This window comes from Melozone crissalis, unplaced genomic scaffold, assembly GCF_028551555.1.
Source record: "Melozone crissalis strain CALT ecotype California unplaced genomic scaffold, PUWL_Pcris_2 ptg000013l_1, whole genome shotgun sequence".
NCBI classification, from domain to species: domain Eukaryota; kingdom Metazoa; phylum Chordata; class Aves; order Passeriformes; family Passerellidae; genus Melozone; species Melozone crissalis.
Genome location: NW_026535791.1, coordinates 38,077,108 through 38,099,744, shown reverse-complemented (window position 1 = coordinate 38,099,744; position 22,637 = coordinate 38,077,108). Strand labels below are relative to the sequence as shown.

The 22,637-nt window shown below is 38.3% G+C and overlaps 1 protein-coding gene across 1 annotated transcript; it reads right to left on the bottom strand.

The window, feature by feature from the left end:
• Window positions 1-6,817: 6,817 nt before the first annotated feature.
• On the bottom strand, window positions 6,818-22,131 carry LOC128934630 (protein-lysine methyltransferase METTL21E-like). Its single transcript, XM_054272368.1, has 5 exons — window positions 21,795-22,131; window positions 20,059-20,143; window positions 11,329-11,486; window positions 8,734-8,851; window positions 6,818-7,814 (listed from the first exon to the last, which is right to left on the bottom strand). The coding sequence occupies exons 2-5, from the start codon at window positions 20,126-20,128 to the stop codon at window positions 7,390-7,392; spliced, it is 771 nt and encodes a 256-aa protein (XP_054128343.1). The 5' UTR covers window positions 20,129-20,143; window positions 21,795-22,131; the 3' UTR covers window positions 6,818-7,389.
• Between the last annotated feature and the right edge of the window lie 506 nt (window positions 22,132-22,637).

Sequence of the window (22,637 nt, the reverse complement as noted above, 5' to 3'; positions counted from 1 at the left end):
ATTTCTCTAGAAAATTCATCCAATTATGGACCTTCTAGGACATAAGCATCCAGGATTTCAATCCATTTGGACTCAATTCCTGGATAGCCTCTAAGGATTACTCACTTAAGTAATCCTGATTTACTTCTCTCTTGATTTCCAATTACCTTTCTTCCTCAGAGGTAGTCATAGTCACATTGGTGTGCTTTAGGGTCTTCTATTTCAGGTAAATGGCACAACTGCTGTGCTGAGATCCACAGGTCTTTAAGAGGGACAGGAAAAGAGGACAAAAACAGGAGTGGATTTGCACTCTATGAGAAGAGATTCAAATAAATCATACCCTGCTATGGATTAGACAATGAGTGAGCCAAAAGCTTTATGTGTAAGATCAGAGAGAAAACCAACACAGACATCTGCTGTAGACCATCCCATAGAGAAAAGGTGGTGGGCAAGCCTTCTTTAAACAGTCTGAGAAAACATCAGGATCGTGTCCCCTGGCTCTCACAAGGACTTTAATCCTCCTTGAGGTATCTTGGAAAAGTAACTTGCAACACTTCAAGCAACTCAAGAGGTTTCTGGAGTGCTTTGAGGTCAAAAATCAATTTTTTTGGAAGCAGATGCTGGACTGGCCAGACAGGGAAAGTGCTCTGCTGGATATTCTACCATAAATAATGATCTCATAAATAGTAGAGCCTGCGGCTGCATTGACTGCAGCAACCTGAAATGGGGGTTGTAGGGTCTGAGAAAAGAGAAGAAGAAGGCAAGTAGCAGAATAAATACTTAGATTCTATGACATTAAAAGATATTCTAAATAATTCAATTTCCCAAGAAAAGGCTTCAAGAAATGAGTAGATGACGTCTCTTTGCAGACAACCCTGAAGAGCAAAAATATCAAGAAGTTAACTAATATTCAGGAGCAACTTCTTCAATGATGTTTGGTCTATCATATCATGTGGAAAACCAAGAAAACTCTGCAAAAAATAGTATATGAAAAGGAATATATTCTGATTGAGCTAAAATTGAAAAAAGAAAAAAATACCCAAAAAGTGGAAACATGGATAGGCTACCAAGGAGGAATAAGAGCCATTGCTCAAACAGGCAGTGCAGGAGTTGGGAAAGCTGAGGCTGGATGAGAAGATATGGATGTGAAGGATTTTACACAGGAACAACAGAAGGAAGACAACTGAAAATGTGACTTTACTGCAGAGTGGGTTAGAGCATAAAAAAGGATGTGACAGAGGCTGAGCTAATCCATTCTTTGGTCTTTACTGGCAAGGCCAGCTCTCAAGATTTCTGTATCTTCCTGTTTAGTGACGCAATTTGGTGAAAGCAGTAGGTGTAGGAACAACCAAGCTGGGCTCCATTTAATCCCTCTGAGCACACAGAAATCCGTGGAACAAGGCAGTGTCTTGAGGATGCCCAGGAAGCTGGCTGAGGTCACTGTAAGAGTGCTATCAGCTCTGAAAGGTGACAGAGGCAGCTCCCAGTCTCTGAGAACAAAATCAAATATTAGTACATATTCAAAAATAAATAGAGGAAGGCTCAAGAAGACCACAGTCCAGTCTGCATTATCCCATCTCCAGGCAGACTATGCACTAAACACTCCTGGAAGACATTTCCAAGCACATATGTTTGCAAACAACCAATACAAATTTGCTAAGGATCTGAACAAACTAGCTGCTCTCTATGACTTTTCCTGTGCAAAAGCAGAGCACAGTGCTTTTTCTTCCATCTCTTTATCACATTTTTCCATTTTTTCCATTTTTTTTCATAGAGGCTTTGTAGCTCAGTTGTAGAGATGCAGATGGATGAGTGGTTAAAATCTGAATGGACCTTTAAAATCAAAGCTAGGGAATAAAAATGCCCAAGCAAGCAGTCTGTAGGAGTGATGCAGGTTGGGATCATGGCAGGGACTGATGGCATTAATTTCCATCAGTGACATGGACAATAGACTATATAAACTGAAATTAGATGTTGCCACAACACCAAACAGGGGAAGGGCAAAGCTGCTGCTCAGAGGGACTTTGGCAGATGGAAGGAATAGACCATTAAAATCCACATAAGGTCCAACAGAGTAGCAGAAGGCAAAAGCACAGGCTTTAACTCGTGCCAGCTCATGAGCTGACAAACTAGAGACTGCATTTACAGGAGAGGAACTGGATGTCCTGATGGAGCAGGACAAAGACAGTGCTGCAGCCTTGCAGGTGATGCAAGTTAACTGCACTGGCAAGAGTGTGGCCAGCAGAGCATTCAAAGTGATCCTGACCCTTCCACGTGGCATAATGGTGCCCTGTCTGCAGGACTGTGCCAGCTTGTGGGGCCACTAGTAATAGGAATATTTACAAACTAAAGAGAATACAGAGGAGGAGTGAAAGGGGTAAGGGGCAGGAGGGAACAAAAGGCTGAGAGCACCAGGTTTCTGCAGCTGAGTGGTGCATCCCATAGCTGCCTTCTGCTACATAACAAGAGGGTTATAGAGAAGATGAAGCCACAGGTGCATTGCAAAATGACAATAGGCAGACGCCCAGTTGCAGCAAGAGAAATTCCAATTGGATTTGTGAGGTGGAGGGGAAGAAATTAACAGGCTGCTCAGGTGTGTTGTGGAATCTTCTTTCTTCAAGATTTTCATGTGCTACTGGAGAAACTGAGCAACCTGTTCAGACTTTGAATATGGCCCAGATGTGAGCAGAAGGTAGGACCACATAGCCTTCAGAGGTGCCATCCAACCTGAATGATTCTGAAATTCTAGACAATCCAGTACAATCTGTGTATTGTATCTTTGGACGGCTTAGCTATGCAAAAGGAAAATTTGTTATTTTATTCTGACCTATTGCTGAGTGCTTATAATTTTAGAGTGTTTATAGTTTATCTAGAGTGGCTCAGAAGTATTTGTTTTTATGGAATAATTAAATTAATTTACTTTTTTTCCTTAATGTAAAGAATCCAAACAAGGTGGAGCACAGGAAATGTTATTTTTTCTGTGAAAGAACTATGATACTGATTTTTGCCTGTGAGTGAGGTTTAAATCCCTTGACATTTAGCTCAATTTCCTTTTTGCTTTACACCTGTGCAACAACATTTCCCTGAAGTCACAGACCTATTATAAGAATGAACATGTCAGTTTCTTAATTACACCCATGGAGCAGTGACATCTTGACAGTTTCTTTCTTTGTCACTGAACTTACCTTGAGATCACCTCAAGGTTACCAGTGCAGTAGCAGTGGCTGAAAAGGGAAAAGTCCTGCACCCTTCAGGTCCTCAGAGTTCAAAAGGTGTTGGCTGAATTGGTGACTTCTAAATTGGTGACTTCCAAATCCATTTAGGTTTCAAGGTCCTGGGTTGTTTGGTATATGTACTATTTCTTCAGATGACTGAGTCACCTGACTCAATGTGACTGGAAATGAAGATCCATTCAGGAGGACACACCTGGTGTTCTTTGGTCTTTTTTACTCACCTACCACTGACTAGTTATTGTATAATGACCAATACGAGTTGTGCATCATTCAACTACCATTTGGGCCAGGGGTAGTTATTTGGGTACTTTTAGCAGTTGTATTTCTAAATGAAAATTAGGTTTGCACGGTAGATCTGTACTGCCATTTGAGGTTTTTTTTTTCCTAAATTTTCAGCAGCTACAGCTTTTTCTTACAGTTGTTATAAGATGTAAAAGTCCAAGTGGGTGGGTGTAATAATGCAAACAAAACCAAATAACTCAGAGCTGCAAAACTGAAATTCAGCAAGAGAGAGACAAAACCAAAATATGACCATATGGAAACTCTGCAATGTTGGGAATGTTTGTTTCTTTAATTCTGAGAGGGAAAAGGCAAAGATTTGTAAAACACCTTGATGAAAACATAAAATAAGCAGCAAAGTAAATCACTGTAATAATTCTACATACACTTTATTAAAAAAGAACACTTCCTGAAAATATAGATGTGCTTGAAAAACATATTGTTTGTGGAAAATTTTGCAAATACCATCAAGTTACTTAAATATACTGCTGCTCTTAGGTTGAAATACATAAACCCCATGGAATGAATTGAACCTATACCTATACATCCAAATTTATTTCTTAAATTAGTTTGATTATCATAACACCCTATAAGAGACTGTAAAAGCCTACCAGAATAGGAAGATCCTGTGGCATTCTTTAAAAGTGGAGTTCTTTCACCCACAAATTTAACTGACCTTCTTGCCCCCTGCCTTTCAGAAACTGCAGCTACAAATGCCATCTGTATTAGCAATATAATGCACTGAATGACAGTCTGATCCTTTATCTGCGCTATTAGAACAAAGAATAAGTGGTTATTAAAATTATGACTGACTTGAGGGGTCAGCAATACTTGACATTTATGTGAGACTTATTCTCAGAGAGCAGAAATAAACTGCATAGGCAAATGCCAAGTACAAGCTCACCCTCCACTGGTCATGGCTAATAACTCGCCCGTCACACCAGAGGACAAAAGGTGCTGTACAATAGAGATTTCCCAGGAAGTTTCACACAGCAGTGCTAGGCAGACTTGTGAGAAAGAGAGCTGATGTTACATTCCAGTACATATTAGCAAAATGTTGGGCCTGAAGTGCTGAGTCCTGACTCCATTTGACAAACACATCTCCTGCAGAATCCAGCAGGAGCTCAGCAGGGTCAGTCTGTGGCACAAACAGGAGGCCTGGTCAGCAGGACAGCTATTTAAAAGTGATCACACTCAACGGCTTTGCTGCAGTCTTCCTCTTTCACCTTTGTCATTTTGGAGTTCTCAAGGTCATTTCACTAATTATAGTGACAATCCATTTATCCATGAAACTTTTCTAGACTGAGATGCCCTTTTGGATACAAGGATTGTGGTTACAATTGCAGAATATTCAATGATTGCAAGCAAGTTAAGAGGAAGGAAGCAGGAAGAGGAAATCAAGCAATGGCAGAGATCCCTGTTTGTTTCTTTATTTGCTTACACTAAACTATTTCTATTACACAATGTAGAAAGAAAATTATTTCCAAATATTTCCATTCTGCAGTCTGTTTTTCTACAGCTGTAATTATCTAAGGACATAGGCACAATAACTTCTGTAAGGAGGGGTAATACTCCCTGTCAGCTGGTATAGAGTCTAATTTTCTAGCTAAACTGATTGATCCAATAAAGGATTCTACCTCTACAAACTTTGTCACAGGAAATTTACTGATGATATTTAATGATAAGATTTTTGTCTAATAACCTCCATGCCAAAATCTCGCATGTGATTTCTCAGCAGGAGAGGTAAAAAAATAGACTTAACTTCCTTTCTTTTCATTTTGCTTCTGGGCTAAGACATGCTACTCTTTGCTTTAATTTTATCCTAGGATCACTCTTTGTGTTTCACCAAGGATGCCCTAGGATATCCAGCTCCCCCTGGAAAAGTTTGGCAGATCAGCCTCTCCTCTCTGCAACACTTCACCTCTAACACCGGGCACCAATGTTCAGCTGGGACAAAATGTACATTCCACATCACATTTACCATAGTTCTACCCCGGACTTTTGCCAGAGTAAATAAGTAACATGCATTGTGGGATCTCAGTCTCTCAGAACTGGGGTGCAGGGTGAACGAGACCACCCCTGGGGGGCTCGGGAGTCCTGGAATGTTGCCAGAAATGTCTGGTGGCTGGACTTTGATCCCACATGGGAGATGACATCAGTATGAGGACAGGAGGATTTCACCGGGGTGAATGGTGAAGGGATAAGTTAATTGGAGTGTGAGATACAGGGTTTAAAATTTCTGTACAGGGGGGTCTAGAGAAGTAAGATGGAGGAATTGGAGCGTGCCCTTCTCCTCCTTCTTCTTCCTCTAGGCCTCCATTTTCTGTGGTGATGTTGGCACTTTGGGATTGGTCTTTACTAAAAGTGCACTGGTTAATAAGGGTAGAGGGTATTGGAGAAAAATGATAAATATTGTATACGTAACTCCGGGTATAAAGATAGGTGGCCGCCCCAGGGGCTCTCAGTGTGTGCCCATGGCTGACTGCTGAGCAGAACTCTGTCAGGCCAAGAGAAAATCTTTTAGATAAGCAATTAATAAACACCGAGACCGAGAAAAAATCTGAAGTTTCTTCTCGTCCTTTGGAACGCGGGCGACCCAAGGCCATCTTGGGCTTTTCCCAGACCATCTAAACAGCCCCAAAATCCGACAATGCATCTGCCATAATCAAAGGTAAAAACAATAGTATGTTCAGGAAGTCAGCCAAAAAAAAAAAACAACCAACCAACCAAACAAAACTCCTTGAGAGAATACAAATAGGAGTTAAAAGATAAATCCTGTCAGTCCCAGAGCCTCCACATTACTAGGGCAGTTGTCTGCTACAGTAGAGGTGATAAAGCTCTCTTCTCTAGCCTGAAACAGACTTGAAGGCCTCAAAATCAATTACAAACAGAATCAGAAAAATATGATGTGTGGAAAGAAAAACTTTATTAATCTACCCAAAAGAAAAGTCTTGGATAGGCCGCTGAAAACAGGAGCATGCAGTACTGAGTGGCTAGGAGGAAAGTATTGTGTTTGCCCATACTAAAAATACAAACAAACCTCTAAGTCTATCCATACCTCAGCCACACATGACAATCTGGTTGAGTTTTCTGCCTCCAGGCGCCAGCAGCCAGCAGTGCAAAGCTCTTTCCTGATGGCCACTGTCCTTTTTCCATTGTTGCTCCCTCAGGTTCAGATAACTGTCTATTTTTGGAGGAGCAGAGCTCCAGGCCAAGAATTAAAAGTCTTTGTAAAGGGCAGCTGGTGGTTGTACGCTTCTAATACAAGACCTTTGTTCAAGCAACAAAACATTTAAATCCCTCTCCTCATGTGTTCTGTGTGTTGCAGAATCCCTAAATTTAAATTTAAAAATGAAAGCATAATCATTACATTAAGAGTAATTAATGTATTCTATCCCTTTATCACAAAAGTGTGCTTTCCAGGTGGTGAGGTTTTTTCAGCTAATTTAATGTCCTATTTAAGAGCATTCAAAGGAAGGATTAAAATGATAGTGAAAATGGGGAAATATCAGATTTAACACCAAAACTTTTAAATACAAAGATTTATAGTCTAAAGTTTTAAATAATTGTTCAAATTTATAAGAGGCTGTTCAAAGCTGTAATTGAAAATTTCTGGAAATATTCATTATATGACCCATAACAATCATGGTAAGACTTGTAAAAGTTATTAGAGTTGTCAGCTTAGCACATAAAAGTCAAGACAATGTCACAGATATATCTCTTCTGTGTATATCACTATTGGCAAATTGAATTTAGGAATTTATAGGAATGCACTAGGAATTTGATGATTTGTTTTACCTATCTCTAGAAATGTCATTCACGTAAGTGTCAGCAGCTACTAAAATGGAAATTATTAAAGAGAGAACAGCTGCAACAGCCACCTCCCTATATCTCTCTTTCAGACCTTCAGTTTGGAAGGTCTGGCTTTCATCCTGTCTTTCCTCATTGCTTTATATAAGGCTATGTTCAAACTGGGAAAGTTAGAAATCATCTCTAAGTCAAACAGCGTCTGAAATCTGTCCACAAATCTGTTCTCATTCTCCAGCCTAAACTTCATGGCCCACAGAATAACAGTATCATTCTTGCACAAGTGATCAAAAGTTAGGAGGAGCTCATCCAGGAATGGATGGTAGTAAACTACATCAGCAGCCATAATGTAGTCAAAGTGACAGGAAGACCGAGGAAAGTTCTTTTCCAGATCAATTCCCCAGGACAACTCCTTGACACAAGGCTGGTGTTTGCATTTCTGCTTTGTATTTTGGAGAATGTTGTACTCAAGGTTTCCCAGTAGTTCTGGCAAATCTGTGGCAGTTACAAAGGCACCTGTGACACAGAGAAAACAAATACAATATTTGAATATACAACAACACTTGAGTAAAAGCCCATTCACAAAAACCACTGCACAAAGAACTGGTTTTATGAGGTAACTCTCACTGAGGGCAATAAAAAAATGCAGATGCTCCCAATAACTCTTAAATATTGTGCTTAAAGTAAATATTTTCTTCCTTGTAGTTCTACTCTACAGATTGCCATCTAAATGCAGCTGATGGGGAGAAATCAGATACTTACTGTATCTTGATATCATCACATTGGTTAAAAGTACAGTGGCTGACCAGGGATTGATGAATACCCATTACTGAGTCCAAGAAGTCAGCATGAAATTTAAGCATTACCTCAAGATCTTCCCTTCTCATACAAGAAAAAGCTTTCTCAGACTACCAAAAGCTAAAATTCTGTTAAAATGCAGAACCTACTGACCTGGATTACTCTTGGAGATGAATAGGGTGCCATGACAGAAAACACAACAATGTCTGTAGCAGAGAGATCAAGTTGCTGAAGGAAAATACTGAAACACAAACGGATAGAATTGGATGGAAGGTGACCTGGCATCCAAGAGCTCTTTGGTCAAAGGAAGGGGATGCACTGGTCTTACTTACATCTGGCTCAGTCTACTTGCCACTGATACCCTGCAAAGCCACTAATTTTTAATTTGATCCCCAGTTTAGCATGGTTAATGACAACATATCTACTGTGACCTCCTTTATTTTATCAATACACTCCCAGAAGAAAAAAAAACAAACACCAAAGCATGTTTCCAAACAAGCCTTTTAGAATTTACTATTTCTTGCTCTTGGAAACTTTCAAACAACAGTCTCTTAGAAGAACCAAGCCACATCATTTGTCCTCCATTATTCATCTGAGAGGTGTTTCCAAGAGCTTAAGAAAGATATCACATACTCACCCAGTAAACTGGCTACTATGGAGACCAAGCCAGTTCCAGCTCCAATTTCAATCACATTTTTGTCAACCAAATTGCATTGTTTAGAATGAGTTTCCAAAAAATAACACAGAACAAGAGCCTGTAGGGGAGGAAATCCATGAACATACTGAACAAAATAATGAACTAAATCCCTTTACTAAATATGAATTGTCATTTAAAAGCATGCAAAAACTTTGTTATCTGTTCAAATGAGCAACATTCATTCAAGCACTATCCCTAAAGGACCACAGCTCACGATGATCTTTGGGCTCTATAGGTCACAAAATAAATGCTACAAAATAAGTCTGTGAACTATTACAGACAGAAGGAGCAACTACAATTAGATAATCTGTCACAACACATGACATGAGTTGTAAAATTCTGGTCACCAATTCCTGCTTATAACTGGACTTACTTCTGGTTGAGATAAAATATTTCCTCCACAAAAATTTCCTCCTTGTTAAGTTCTTCCAATAGTCAATTATTTCTGGCAATAATTAATCGTTAAGTTTCAAAAGAGACAAATAGATTTACCCCCTTTTCTTTTGGCTCAGTTTGTTTGCAGTTTGTATTCTATTCTATTCTATTCTATTCTATTCTATTCGCTTATCTGGTTAAGCTTAGCAAACTTTCATAGTAAATACAGACACAAAGAGCATCTACAACAGACTCCTTACACATGTATATATAAAGTGATTAACTGATCAGTTAAAGTGATTAAAAAAATCTTCTTCAGCTTTTCTGCCCTATCTCACACTGACCAGTGCATTTTAGTTCACTGGTGAAATAGAAATTGCTAATTTTATTTCTCTCATAAAGATAGTTTCCATATTTATATCCATATCTTTACCAGACTTTGATAGATGTACAATCTCCATTGACAAATGAGATGATTGCTATATCCTCTCAGAATACAGATCACCATTTGGAAAGGCAATCATTAGCAGCCTGCTCTGGCACAGCAAAATTAATTTTGCTTTTAAGTAATAATGAATGAGAAGGAAAGGAGCAGGAGGACTGCTGGCCCAGTGTTAACGTGCTGGAAAGTAAAACAAAGGGGTTTTTTCCTACCTCTTAATTCAGAGCACAGAATAAAAGGTAATCCAAACTTATATATATAATTTAATCAACAGCACCGATATAGAATCAGTCTGTGAGAACCAGGAATAATTAAAGTCAGGTTCCTAAAGACTGGATCTGATATTTGACATTACATTAGGATTTCCTCCTAGTTACATTAATTCCTATATTTCCTTCCATCAGGGTTTTGCCATATTCTATTGTAGAAACTGGCTGGCATAATCAAAGTTTCTGAAGGTTAAATCAGGGAAACTTTGAAATCTGCATTCCTTTCCATGAAACATGCAGAAACTTTACTTTCCTTGAAGTTTCTGCACTCTTGAAAAATTTGGCTGCCATTTTTCAGAAGATTTCAAGTACCGCTAGATGGAAGTGGAAGGGACAACATCAAGAGACAGAGATCAAAGGATTGTCTTCCTTCCACAACAAAATTGGCTAAGCCAATATGTTTTTCATTAAAGTCCAAATCACGGACTTCACTGAAAAACATTTTTTTTTCCAGGAAAAAAAAAAGTTTTTCAGTAAAGTCCATGATTTTGTGCAAATAATTGGTAGTCAGCCAAACTTTCCATGAAGACGTACACAGAGGTCACCAAAACATATAGTACAGATGACTGGTCCAGGTCTCCTAAAACCAGGAATATCATTTGAACTTCAAAGCAGAAGAGTAGGACAACTATCCTCAGCTGAACTATGGTCATACTTCTAAAAAACAGCATGATCCTAGGAGGCTGAGGCTGTTGGGAAGGAAATGGAGCATCCTGGGTCTCTCCTTTAGGGACACAAATCTCATCATGCATCATGGCACCTCCCTGGAGATTTATCTCAGTCTTAATTACTTCAAAACAGTAAGTTTGCTGCATTGCACATATTCAAAACCTGAAGAAGAATACTTGTATGGCGAATGTGTTGATGGTTCTTATATCAAGAGCCAAGGACAATGGTTCTCTCCAAGTAGATTTCCAGCTGTTTAAGAAACTGAATGCTGCAGCTGAACATTTTCCCATGTCTATGTATTAACAAGGTAAATTTGTTCCTTACATGAGAAGGTTGAATAGCTTCTATGAGTGATAACACCTTGTGAGCTTGCATCACAGTTGTTTCTGCAACCTGGATCTGCCTGCTACACAGCCATCTGTATTTATAAAATGTACAGAAATGCAATCATCATAAAACTGCCATATTTCTTTCAAAATATGCTTGTAATTGGCTAATTGGATTAAAAGCTACTGGCAAGCGAGGAGGGGACACAGGATCATACACCTTGGGTGATTAGGGCATGCACAAGAAATACCAAGTAAGCTTTGAGAAACATAAATCCACAAAAAAAACCAGGTTAATTTCAGGTTTGGGATTTGCAGAACAGAGACAGAGAAACACAGAATTATTTCCTTGGGTTTATAGCATGTAAAAAAGTATATTTATTATACAAAACAAATCTTAAAATGATAGATGGCTCCAAAAATGAAAAATAACTATACTACAAAAATATTGTACCGATGGCCAGACAACTGCCCCGTAGCAATCAGTGGCTTCTGTAATTCTTATCTCATGGCCAGCAAAGTGAAAGCCTTCCCAGGTCTTATAAGCTATATGGTCAGGAAAGAAACGCCTCAACATGATTTCTGCAACTATCTGTTCATCTTCTTTTTCCCCTGGAAGCAAAAGTATAAAAGGTCAAAGAGGCTGAGAGGACAGATAATAAAACTATCAATTCATGTTAAAAAGCTGATTGGGAAGCAAGAATATAAATTACATCCATGAATAAAATACATTTCACCATTAATGGTTAGCATGGTACACAGCTATTCTTCTGAATTTTCTAATTGAAATTTTCAGTGTGTGACTAAATAACTTCTTTCATGTCTCACTGAAGCAGCCAAGTTCATACAAAGTAAAGAAGGGGAATGTTAGCATACATTGTTTTCCATTTCAGCAACCCAAACGAAATTTTTAAACTTTTTTCTTTCAAGAACAGCTGCCCTAGTAAAGACGGTCACAGCCTTATGCACCTGGATTTTTCATTATTCTCCATATCCTTTTATTGTTCACTTTCCCCATATTCTGGTTCTTTCTGACAGTAAACAAAAGGAGCCAGAATATCATTTATAAGTCTGCCACAAAACTTGTGAAACAGACCCTAGCAACACAAATGATGACAGACAGGAGTGAAAGCACTCGTGTTGTCAGGAAAGTTTATCCACCCACCCAACAGCGCCCTGTCAGAGGGATTCTTTCCACTTGGCTTGATAGCCTGAATGCCATCCTTGTTGCTAAGCAAAGAATATTTATGATAGATAACAAAATCCTGGATAACTGTTCTAACAGAAGAGGATTAATTTCTTTTTAGAGGAATACCAAGCTAGTTTCAGTTTTGCCATCATCACACAAAACTGCACCACAATGTCAGAAAACAATATTTAAGTGAAACTGTCTAGAGCATTTTCTTAGCAAAGCCTAGATTCCTTCCAAGTTTTCATGGGAATTTTACTTTCATAGCCAACTATGGTCTGTTAGCAAACCAGTGAAAGAAAAACATGTTTACAAGCTACACCAAGAAAGCATGCTTGAGATTAGATAACTCAGTTACCACCTTGTCCAAAGCAGAGTTTCTGTATCAGGCCTGCAGCTCCCATCAAAATCACAGATATTAACTTTGGGATCTGCTGGCTCTGGAAAATGAAACCATTTATGCTGTCATCAACATAAAAGACTTTGCTCTACTGAAGATTCTTCACATTTTCTTCCCCCTTGAATCATTGTGGTCACAAAGGACATAAAGACCCCCAAGTGTTGTCATTTATATTGCCATATGCCTCAGTATTTTTATTATGATAATTATGGACAAAGTCTCCCTTCCTTGTTCCAAGGAATAAAAGCAGGGGTAAACAAAGAAAAAGATTATACCACAGAAAAATACATCATGAAGTTGCTCAAGCTTATTAGCCAGTGCTTTAAGCCTGTAACTCGAATTTCAGCATCACAGGAAAATAGAGAATAGCATCAAACAAGGAAGAAAAACCAAAAATATTTGAATTTATGTTGACATTAAGACACAAAAACCCAATAAAAGCTGACTAACCAACCACAGTACTCATAGAATCTATTGCAGGGGAGAACCCTAATCACAGGATACAGCAAAATTAAAAACTGTATCATGCATATACTGCTAGGAAAAAAATGTTTTCATAAATTTTCATAAATTTTCAAAATAAAATGCCCAACATTGAAACTATGGTATTTTAAGATGTTGGAAAACAAGCAGTATGTGTCAGCCTCTTCGAGCCTCTGATGTTAATCTGGGAGAAAACACATGCATCACTGTGCCTGTAATGAGGGGGCTCTTGACAAACATGAGCTAAGTGCCAGGGAAATGTTGCTTCAGGGCAAAATTAATCTTCTCTTATGAAAGAAATAATAAAAAGCTGTCTTATTACACATATCATAAGTGTATTTAATAGATCATCCTGTTTCCAAGCATGCCAGATATAGCCTGCTTTTAATCTTCTCCCATTGCTTAGAGCAGTCTGATCTTGTTCTGTGATCATTCCTTGCTGTGGAAGTAAAAGATACTCTTTCTACTACCTTTCAATTACAACCATTTTTCTTGATTTTCCTTCCTTGACATCTGTTTTGGATCCAATTTTGTTGAGAAGCTGGTAACTTATTAGGTCTTAACTTATAAAGCTCCTATGAGATGATTTATAAAATTTTAGCAGTGTTACAGCTGCCCCTCTAGCACTCAATAAACATTTCCCACCTATTCCCTACAGGATCAGCAAACTTCCTACTTCAGGTTTGCATAGCACCTACACTAACAGAGTTTGTAAGCCACTGCTCTCTTCCTGAGCATTGTCTGTACCCCTGAAAGAAGAATCCCGAATCTGCTGATCAATAACACCGCTTGAATTTTTTGCCCATCTCATCCTTTTGGTAATCTTCCAGGTGGCTTATCTGGAGAACTTTACACGTTTTTTTTTTTTTCTTTAAGAAAACTATTTTGGAGAATCAAAAATAATATTTGTCTCATCAGAGTTATCATGTTAGACAAGGCCCAAAGGAGAAACTTTATCACAACCAGGACATTAATGATCCTGACAGAAAGAGTGCTGACAAATAAGAAGTGCAGAGTTTTAGTCAGATTCACTTATTTTGTACAAGTTTCCCTTTGAACAGCAAGAAACACTCCTCTGCTGCTTCTTATCTTTCAGAACAATTTCTTGTGAGAGTGCACAAAAGCAAATAAGTTATTTTTTCTGTTACTGCCCTCAAAGCACTGAGAATAGAAAAATTAAGAACTAGTGGGAAATCTTTCAAGTGACACAAAAATTGTTGCAAGAGTAAGTAAAATCCAAGTGAGATGAACTCTTTTAATATCTGAAAACATTAAGGAAATTTTGCTGGTACTTTGATCAAACTAGTTCCTTGATAACAGGTGTAAAAAGCTGAAAGGGAGTTATTCTCCTGGAAGTGTTTACCTTTGTGTTAGTGAATATTCTCTTGTTCAGAAAAAAAAAGCCCTGAATTTATGAATCAATGAACGGACTCTAATGACATTTTAAACAAAAAGAGATTACCCATCAGTAGAATAGAGTAGGATAAGAGAAGAGGAGGCTTGACTGACCTGGCTATCAATTCTTGTAAGAATGGAAGGGCATAATGGGCATTTCCAGCAATACTACTGGAGCACAGATACTGAACCATCAGAACTGAAAAGTCTGCCAGGATTGGCTCCTCTGTTCTTCACAGATCCAGAAGAAGACAAACACACAGGTTGTGTTTGACAAGATAGGCTTGCTCTCACCCCTCTTCTTTGATGTGAAGAAGTGTGGAAGTGGTATACGCACAGAACTATTTTCTTCAGCCTATTCATCTGTTTGCATGAGCAAACACAGAAACCACTGGAGTTTCTAGTGCCAGAACCTTATTTATAGAAAGATGAGGCAGTTTCATCCACTCAAGGTAACATATAGAACATATAGAAACTGAGATTATTTTTCTTACTGAAACAGAGAGATCTCCTTTGTCTTGAACTTGTGTACAAAAAGTTACCTCTATAGTGCCCCAAATCCTTCAAGAATATCTTCAAGTCTCTTAAGACTTTTTGCCCAATAGGTTAATTACTTACAGTGTTCTTTGGAATATTTTAGATAAAGCAATGCTTATTATATAAGTCTAACATCTTTGGAGCATGTTCCATGAGCTCCCTTGACTTTTCATTAATATCAGGACTGAGGGAAAACCTCATGTACTCTTGATGCATCTTGCACTGAATCTACTATTTAAAATAGCCTAAATATCATTTTCAAAGGCAAAGCAACTGAAATACAAACAAAGTTTTCCAAACAGATATACTTATCATGTGGAAAAATGAATTTGTGAAGCCAGTGGCAGTTAGAGAAATGTGTGTCAAGCTGTAAAATCCTGTGTAGGGAACCAGAGGATTTTGCTGACACATTCATACGTCATGCTAAAGAAAGGTTAAAATGCTATGTGTTAGAAAAAGGACCTAAAGAAACAAAATTATGTGAGTTCTGCTAAAAGAAAGCTGAAGTCCTTCAAGTAGGGAAGGGAAGGTAGAAAGAAAATAACAGGAAACAGACCAGGTCAGAACAGAAAAAATTGCAAACTGCAGCATCTTTTTTCTATAAAATTAAGTCAATCTTTATGTGCTCAATTTTGCATAGAATTAGTAGAAATATTACCTGTTTAGAAACAAGATACATGATCAGCTATTTACACCACTTCTTGTCACATAAAAACTAGATACCTGAAATAAAACATAGCTAAAAAAGTAAAAGGATCCTTCCACCATGAAAGCTGTGAAGAGTATACTAGCACTCAATATTTCCATTTTCAGACTCATTCACAAAAAACACACAGAGTAACAAAACATACTCCAAATACTTTGCTTGCTAGTAGATTAGAAGAAGGATTCATTCAGAAAAAAAAAAAATTATTTTCACCCATTGATTCATGGGAACAGCCTACAGGGAAGAGAAAAATATATTAGTCTCTTTCGAGTGTTGGCCTGACTCTGCCTAATCCCAGGAGGTCAAATGGTGCCACAGGCCAATGTCACAAGGAAATAAGATCCAGTCATCTGCTTCTCGCCTGCTTTGATGGATTTTCTCCAACTGGCAAAAGGAATGAAACCCAAGACTTCAGCATGAACTTGACCTGACAAAGCTCAGCCCTACAGCAACCTGTTCTCCCATCTTCAGAAGGAGTATACTCTCACCTGTAGAGTTTAGATTTAAAGTTCACATTTTAGACTTGTCCTTACAAATATTTTAATAGCATGCATCAACAGCTGTGAAGATGATTCCTCTATGACTTGTCAGCAATTGAGAAATCAGTCCTCTGGAAAGGAGGACTACTTGTGCTGATATTACTGATTGAGTGATGCTAGAGAGTTTCCAAAAGATTCCAAGAATTCATAACATCCAGGATTCTTCAGATCACCCCTCACTCTGGACACACAGGAGTGGAGTCATCCAAACTAAATATTTAAAGGTGCATTTTATCTATACAATGTGGAAATAATATGTATAATACATATTGTTTATACTAAAAATATATTGTCACTATCTATATATCCCAAAGTCAAGAGGATACCTACAAAAAGATCAGTAAGGGAACAAACCTGCAACTAGTTCTGTGACTGTAAGACATGACTGGAGAAGAGTGAGATTTCTCCACTGATAGAAGTTATCCGAAGGTATCCCAATAAATCCATATGGGGATTTCCAATGTCTCACACCAAATTTTCCTAAAACTACATAAAGGGCACAATAGTAAGGGACTTTGGAGTTTCAGAAGTTTTACTGAGTTACTGTCATGTCAGGCTCAGAGTCCTTGTCCTACCAGCACTGCAGATAGCTCCATGGAAACATACACAATCCTGAATCACAATGTAGTCCCTAAATTTCAGGCAGCATCACTTTAGTATCTTTATTTCATTCCACTTATTTCTATTTTATTCCATTTCAGCGTAAGGGCTCTCACAGGAAGGTGTTAGGAGGGAAAGCTAATCGTGCTCTTGACTTCACAGGAGTCAGATGTAAACTACAACTTTCTAAGAATATAAAGCAAAGTACCATTCCAGTATGTCTAAACTGCACAGTTAATTTTTCCTTACTTCATCCCTGCCTACAAAAAGGAATATCATCCCATAAGTAGACATTCCACTACACTTATTACAAGCCCTGTCTGCTGAAGTGATGGCAGTGAAGGCATGTATTATATAGATTAATCTGAGATACCACATTGGGGTAAAAAAATGCTTGAAACTTTATACTTTGAAATGCAGAAATACAAAACTGCAACCCACAGGCAGACCCTTCTCAGCCAAAAGACAAGATGCACTTAGCCCAGAGCATGAGGACACAAGAACAAGAGAAGCGTTTGCTCACAGTATCCAGTCAATGTATTTACCCAGGTTTGAGAGCTGTGTTTTCAGTTTCAAATTTACAACACTGATATCCCAGCCCTATCCAAGTCACAGGTCATCTAAAAACCATTAAATGGCTGAAAATAGAAATACTGTAGTCATTTTATCTCATGAACACATAATGAATTCTAGTTTGCCAAGTACTTCCCTTGTTACTTCATCATGTTTGTCTGTCATTGAAAACATCTCCAAGTCTAGGCTCAGAAGCTATTTACTTTCTAAAAATAACTAAATTATGTCCCTTTGACTGCAAAGCAGACTCTGTTATTAAATTAGATGGTCTAATATACATTATAAAAGGCAGCTAACTTCCTGACAGATAGGAAGTGACCTTAAAAACGCTGTCAGTATTCAGCTACCAATAATTCTTGATTTCTAAAATATTCCTTTGCATAAAGGACCTGAACACCAACCCATGCAGTCATACCACTTTTCTTATGTGGAAGTTGAGATATATTATTTATTGTCAAAATACAGCTACTGCAAAGACTAAAGAAATGAAAATAGGAAAGATGGGCGCATGGCTGAGAGGAAAGAATAAGTTACTGATTTCCCCACAAAGGTCATATATGCTTTGATTATTTGAGTGTTGCCTCCAACTTCTGTTCTGTCCATACACAAGAAGTTTTCATATGAGTTTAGCAATGTCTTAAGTTGTCTACTTACTGAGGGGAGAGAAAGGCAACAGGGAAGGGTTAAATTAATAAGAAGAGCCAGCAGGAAACCAGGATTGCAAGAATCATTCTAGAAGGATAAAAGCAAGGAAAAGTCCAACTACAAATCAGGCACTCAGTTGTGAAGAGGCAGACTTGGGGTCCATACTCAGGCCCCAGGATGTATTTCACATTTTATAACAAAGTCTTTGAAGTCAGTGAAAAAGCATCAGTGCAGAAGAGAATGAGAGAGAAGTATCTCTAGAAGTAACCCAGGAAATATGAATGAGGTGCTCCACCACTACCTCCTCCCAGCTGAATTATCTTAAATTGTAAATTACAGGGTTAGGATGCTTTTCACTTGGCTCCGTTCCAAGTATGTCCCATTTAAGGCACCGCTCTGGACTCCACCAAGATGCTTGAAATGATGGCAGGAATTGCCATCAACTGGGACATCTGTCAGGCAGGGCAAGTAGAAGGAGTGTGTCCCTTCTAAAATGTCAGGATTTACGAGAAGGTTACTAGGTCAGCATTTTCTCACATATTTATAGATTAAAAACTGAGCCATGACCGAGTGCAGTGAGACGATGGACTGTCAAGGACAAGCACACCTGGCAAACTTGTTCTTTTGTCTAAGAGATAAAATTATTCTGGGGTGAATTTACATAATGCAACTAGGGTAAAGTAATTTAGTTTCCTAAGAAATTAAGACAGGAGTGGTAGCATCTGGTCTCAGAAACATTTAGCCAAGGAGAGTTAAAGCTAATACAAGAAATTATGGGAGGAAAGAGAGACATCTAACAATGCAGGTGTGGCGAACTGATTGTTTAAAGCCACAAAAGGAATGATCAGGTGGGGACTGATCTGTAAACTGAGAACTAGTGGCAATGGGAATCATGAACAAAAATAAGGAGTTTTAAACTGGAGAATGTGTTACAGGTAAATTAATAAGCAAAGGGGAAGGCACCAAGTATAAAGAGCTGAGACTGTGAGGGTGGTGCAACACTGGAAGAGGTTGCCTGGAGAAATTATGGATGCCCAATCCCTGGGGATTGGAAAGTGGAAAGTGTCCCTGCTCATGGCAGGGGGTTTATAACTAGATGGTCTTTAAGGTCCTTTCCCACTCAAACCATTTTGTGAGTCTATGATCCTATGACTGAAACATGCAAAGAAACCAAACTGGAATAAGAACCCTGAGAAACAGATATTGAGACTGGGCAGGTGAAATAATGGAATAGGAATGAGGAAAGCAGTAGAGAAAAAGGATGAGAACAAGGAAGGCACAGGCTCAAAGTAATCGAGCAGGCAAATCTCTGCGCATCAGGTTCAATATCCTTACATCTCCAGAACCTGGTGCAGAATTTAGGGTGGCAAAGTCTGTAAAGATATCCAATTTCAGTCTCCTCATTCTCTTAGATTAATGTTTATAGACATGGAAGAGAACTACCTGGCTCTACACAGACCACAACTCAGCTGAGATTTTACACAAAAATATTATGAAAAATAAAATAATTATTCAAATGTCCTCCTTTCACACTCAGCTGTAGAACATAACTATATCCCATTGCAAAACATATGCATTTGTCTTAATACCTTGTCTAATCCTGGTAACCACTAAAAAAACTAGGGATAATTTATGAAGATTTAGAATCCTCAAAGATCTGCAGCCATGAAAATATTTAAGAGGTAACATTGCCAACAGCCCCTGAAGGTATTTGAAGGTAGGGTCTGAGGCTGTCTAGACAGAAATCAGGCTTGTAATAACCAATTCTCCTAACTGACAGCCTGTAAACAAACCTGCCTGAAAAGCTTGATCAAAGTCACAGCTTCATTCCTTGGAACCAGACACAGGCAAGTAACTGGAGGACAGATGCCAGGCACCAGCAGGAAGCTGCCAGGACAAGAGCATGCAGGTATAACACACTTGAAATACCTCATGGATTGCTAGCATACTACAGCAGTGCTATCTGTTGCAATTTTCTGTACAAATGCCATAAACACAGTTCTTCAGAAAAAAATTAATTAGAACATAGCTCATTGTCAGCAAGACACTTTGTTCCTTTTACTTAATAATATTCTTAAGTGCAACAAGGAAACATAGTGAAATAAAAAACATTTTACCCTCTTGTCTTTTGAGTTCTCTAACCCCTTGATTTTGTAGATGGTTATGCTGTGATGATGTCAAATCCATACTATGCCACAAACCCTAGGACAGAGAAACACAAGTCTGTCTCAATATAATTACTTTATTTCTTCTTTCACACATAAGCTTCATTTTAAATAAATAAATGACATGTATTATGCTACAATTTACTTCTATTGATAGTAGAGACATGAACACACATAAGCATTCAAGGCATAAAAGTACAAGACACAGCAAACTTGTTCAACTCTTATATTCCCACAGAGGAAAAAAACAGATTAAAAAAACCAAACCAAAGTTTTGATTCATTTTAGATCTATTTTATGAAATTTTGTTGTTAGAATCAAAATCAGGTTTGGTAGACTTATAAAGGATTGAAAGGAAAGATAGAAACAAATTCCTGAAAGAGAAGAAAAATTGCACCAATATGATCTAATCTTGTTTGAATTAACTGGTTTGGAAGGGAAGGAAACTAATAGTAAAAGCTGTGCATGAGAATAAGGGGGCAGGATCTACAAATAACATGCTGAACAGAAAGAATACATGCCTATATGAACAGGAGTATGCTGGATGAAAAACTAGTAGGATAAGTGGGACAGAGGACAATACAATTTTCAGCTGTCTGCAGACAACCAATAGTCTCCAATTCTTCATATTTTACAATCAGAAAGAACACTGAGTTCACCGAAAAAACAAAACAAAACAAAAATCTCACACAGTGTTTTGATTATTTTTGATACTTTGATATGATTTTTAAATGTCCTCTCTTACATGGAAATTTGACTGATTTTTGCCAGGATGGTTACAGGTAGCATATAGTTAATAATCTACAGATGTTTAAAGATCCAATAGGGATGTAATTAAATAAGGTAATGACTAAAAGAGTATCTCTCCATAGTGGGACCAAACAATAAAATGAAAAACAAAAAAAAAAGAAAGGACAATCAAAATAAAATATATTCTGAATATCAAATCACCTTTACAGTGCAAAGTCTTAGGCAGATTTTCTCTCAAAACTTCAGGATCAAGAGAGGCTGTATGGAACAGCCTTCTCTTGTTTGAGATGATGCACCTTACTCTCTTGACTTCACACCACAAAAGGCACAAAGGTTTAATGTTTAACTTTACTACTACAATACCAGCACCCATTATCCTGTTCGAAGGTGAAAATAACTTATGGGCTTTCTACATGTCACCATAGCACACAGAACAAAAATATTGCCATTATATGTATGTCTATACATGAACTTAGCAACAGCAACATCATTAGATAGGAAACAGAAAAGAGACAGTGGGATTCAAAGTCTTTGTATGCATCTTCAGAATAACAAGTGGCATAAAAAACTACAGGGATACTAAACAGAAAATGTTACACACAGTCATCACCTTGTTGTTTATATCACAAGTATTAAAAATTACAGATTTTCTTCCCATTAGAAGACAAAATAGAAGGTAAAATCACCCTACAGGACAAAGTCTTTGTATTTTGTAGTCCTTTACATTTTTAATGTCATTCCAAAAATATCCTGAGGTGCACTGAGCTACACAGCAACCTAAAATAGTCCAACATGGGCGTTCAGGAGTGCTACAAGCAACTAAACAGTGCTAACAGCTCAGCTACACTTTTAAAAGTAAATTATATAAACTAATTTAGCATAAAAGACAGAGACAAGCGAAACACCACTAGCATCCACCGCATTTCAGTCGACATTACCTGAATCTCTCACAGCTTTCCAAAAACGGTGCTCCAACAGCCAAGTCCTTATCTTGCCCCCGTGACAGGCGCAGGCAAAGGCGTGATCCGAAGCCTGTGTCACACATTGCCACCATCCCCGCACCGGCAGCGATCACAAACCCCGACAGCTGCGGCCCCAGCACAAAGAGGGCACCTCGCAGCCCTTACATAAGGGAGCAATTTTGTAACAGCAAGAGACACCCCTGCCTCCCTAGGGAGCTCCGAACACAAAGTAACCAACTCGGGAGCGCTGTTTACAAAATAAATAGTGGCAGCGTGTTAGCAACTCCTCACTGCTACTAAAAAGTAACTGAGGAACACAAAGTCATTACTCAGAGCCAAAAGGCTCTTCCAGGACAAAAATTTACCAAGGGGAAGGGGTGCTTTTGCAGCTGTTGTATAGGAATGCATGCTCTCGTTGGAATGCAGAACTGTAACAAGGTAAAACATACCACTGCTCCATATCCAAGATGTCCATGCACTCAACAGATCACAAACACTGTCGTGGGACCAAACACAGGTATCTAAGACTTCTCTTTTTTAGACTGTAATCAATTCAGGACAGGAGCCATCTCTCACTTTACACATTTTTAAGAAAAATAAGACTTCAACCTCAACTTGGTTTTCTAGGCATTGCCAAAAAATAAGAAATTATTGTACCAAAACACTAAACAAGCCCTACAGAGAAGTGAGAGTCTCTGTACCATAGGTGGCAGAAGAAATTAAAGGGAGCTCTTCTACTTTTTTATAAAAAACTCACCAGAACCTGATACACATTTTTAAAGTGAAATTCAGCAATGTTAATGAGTGCTTTATAAAATA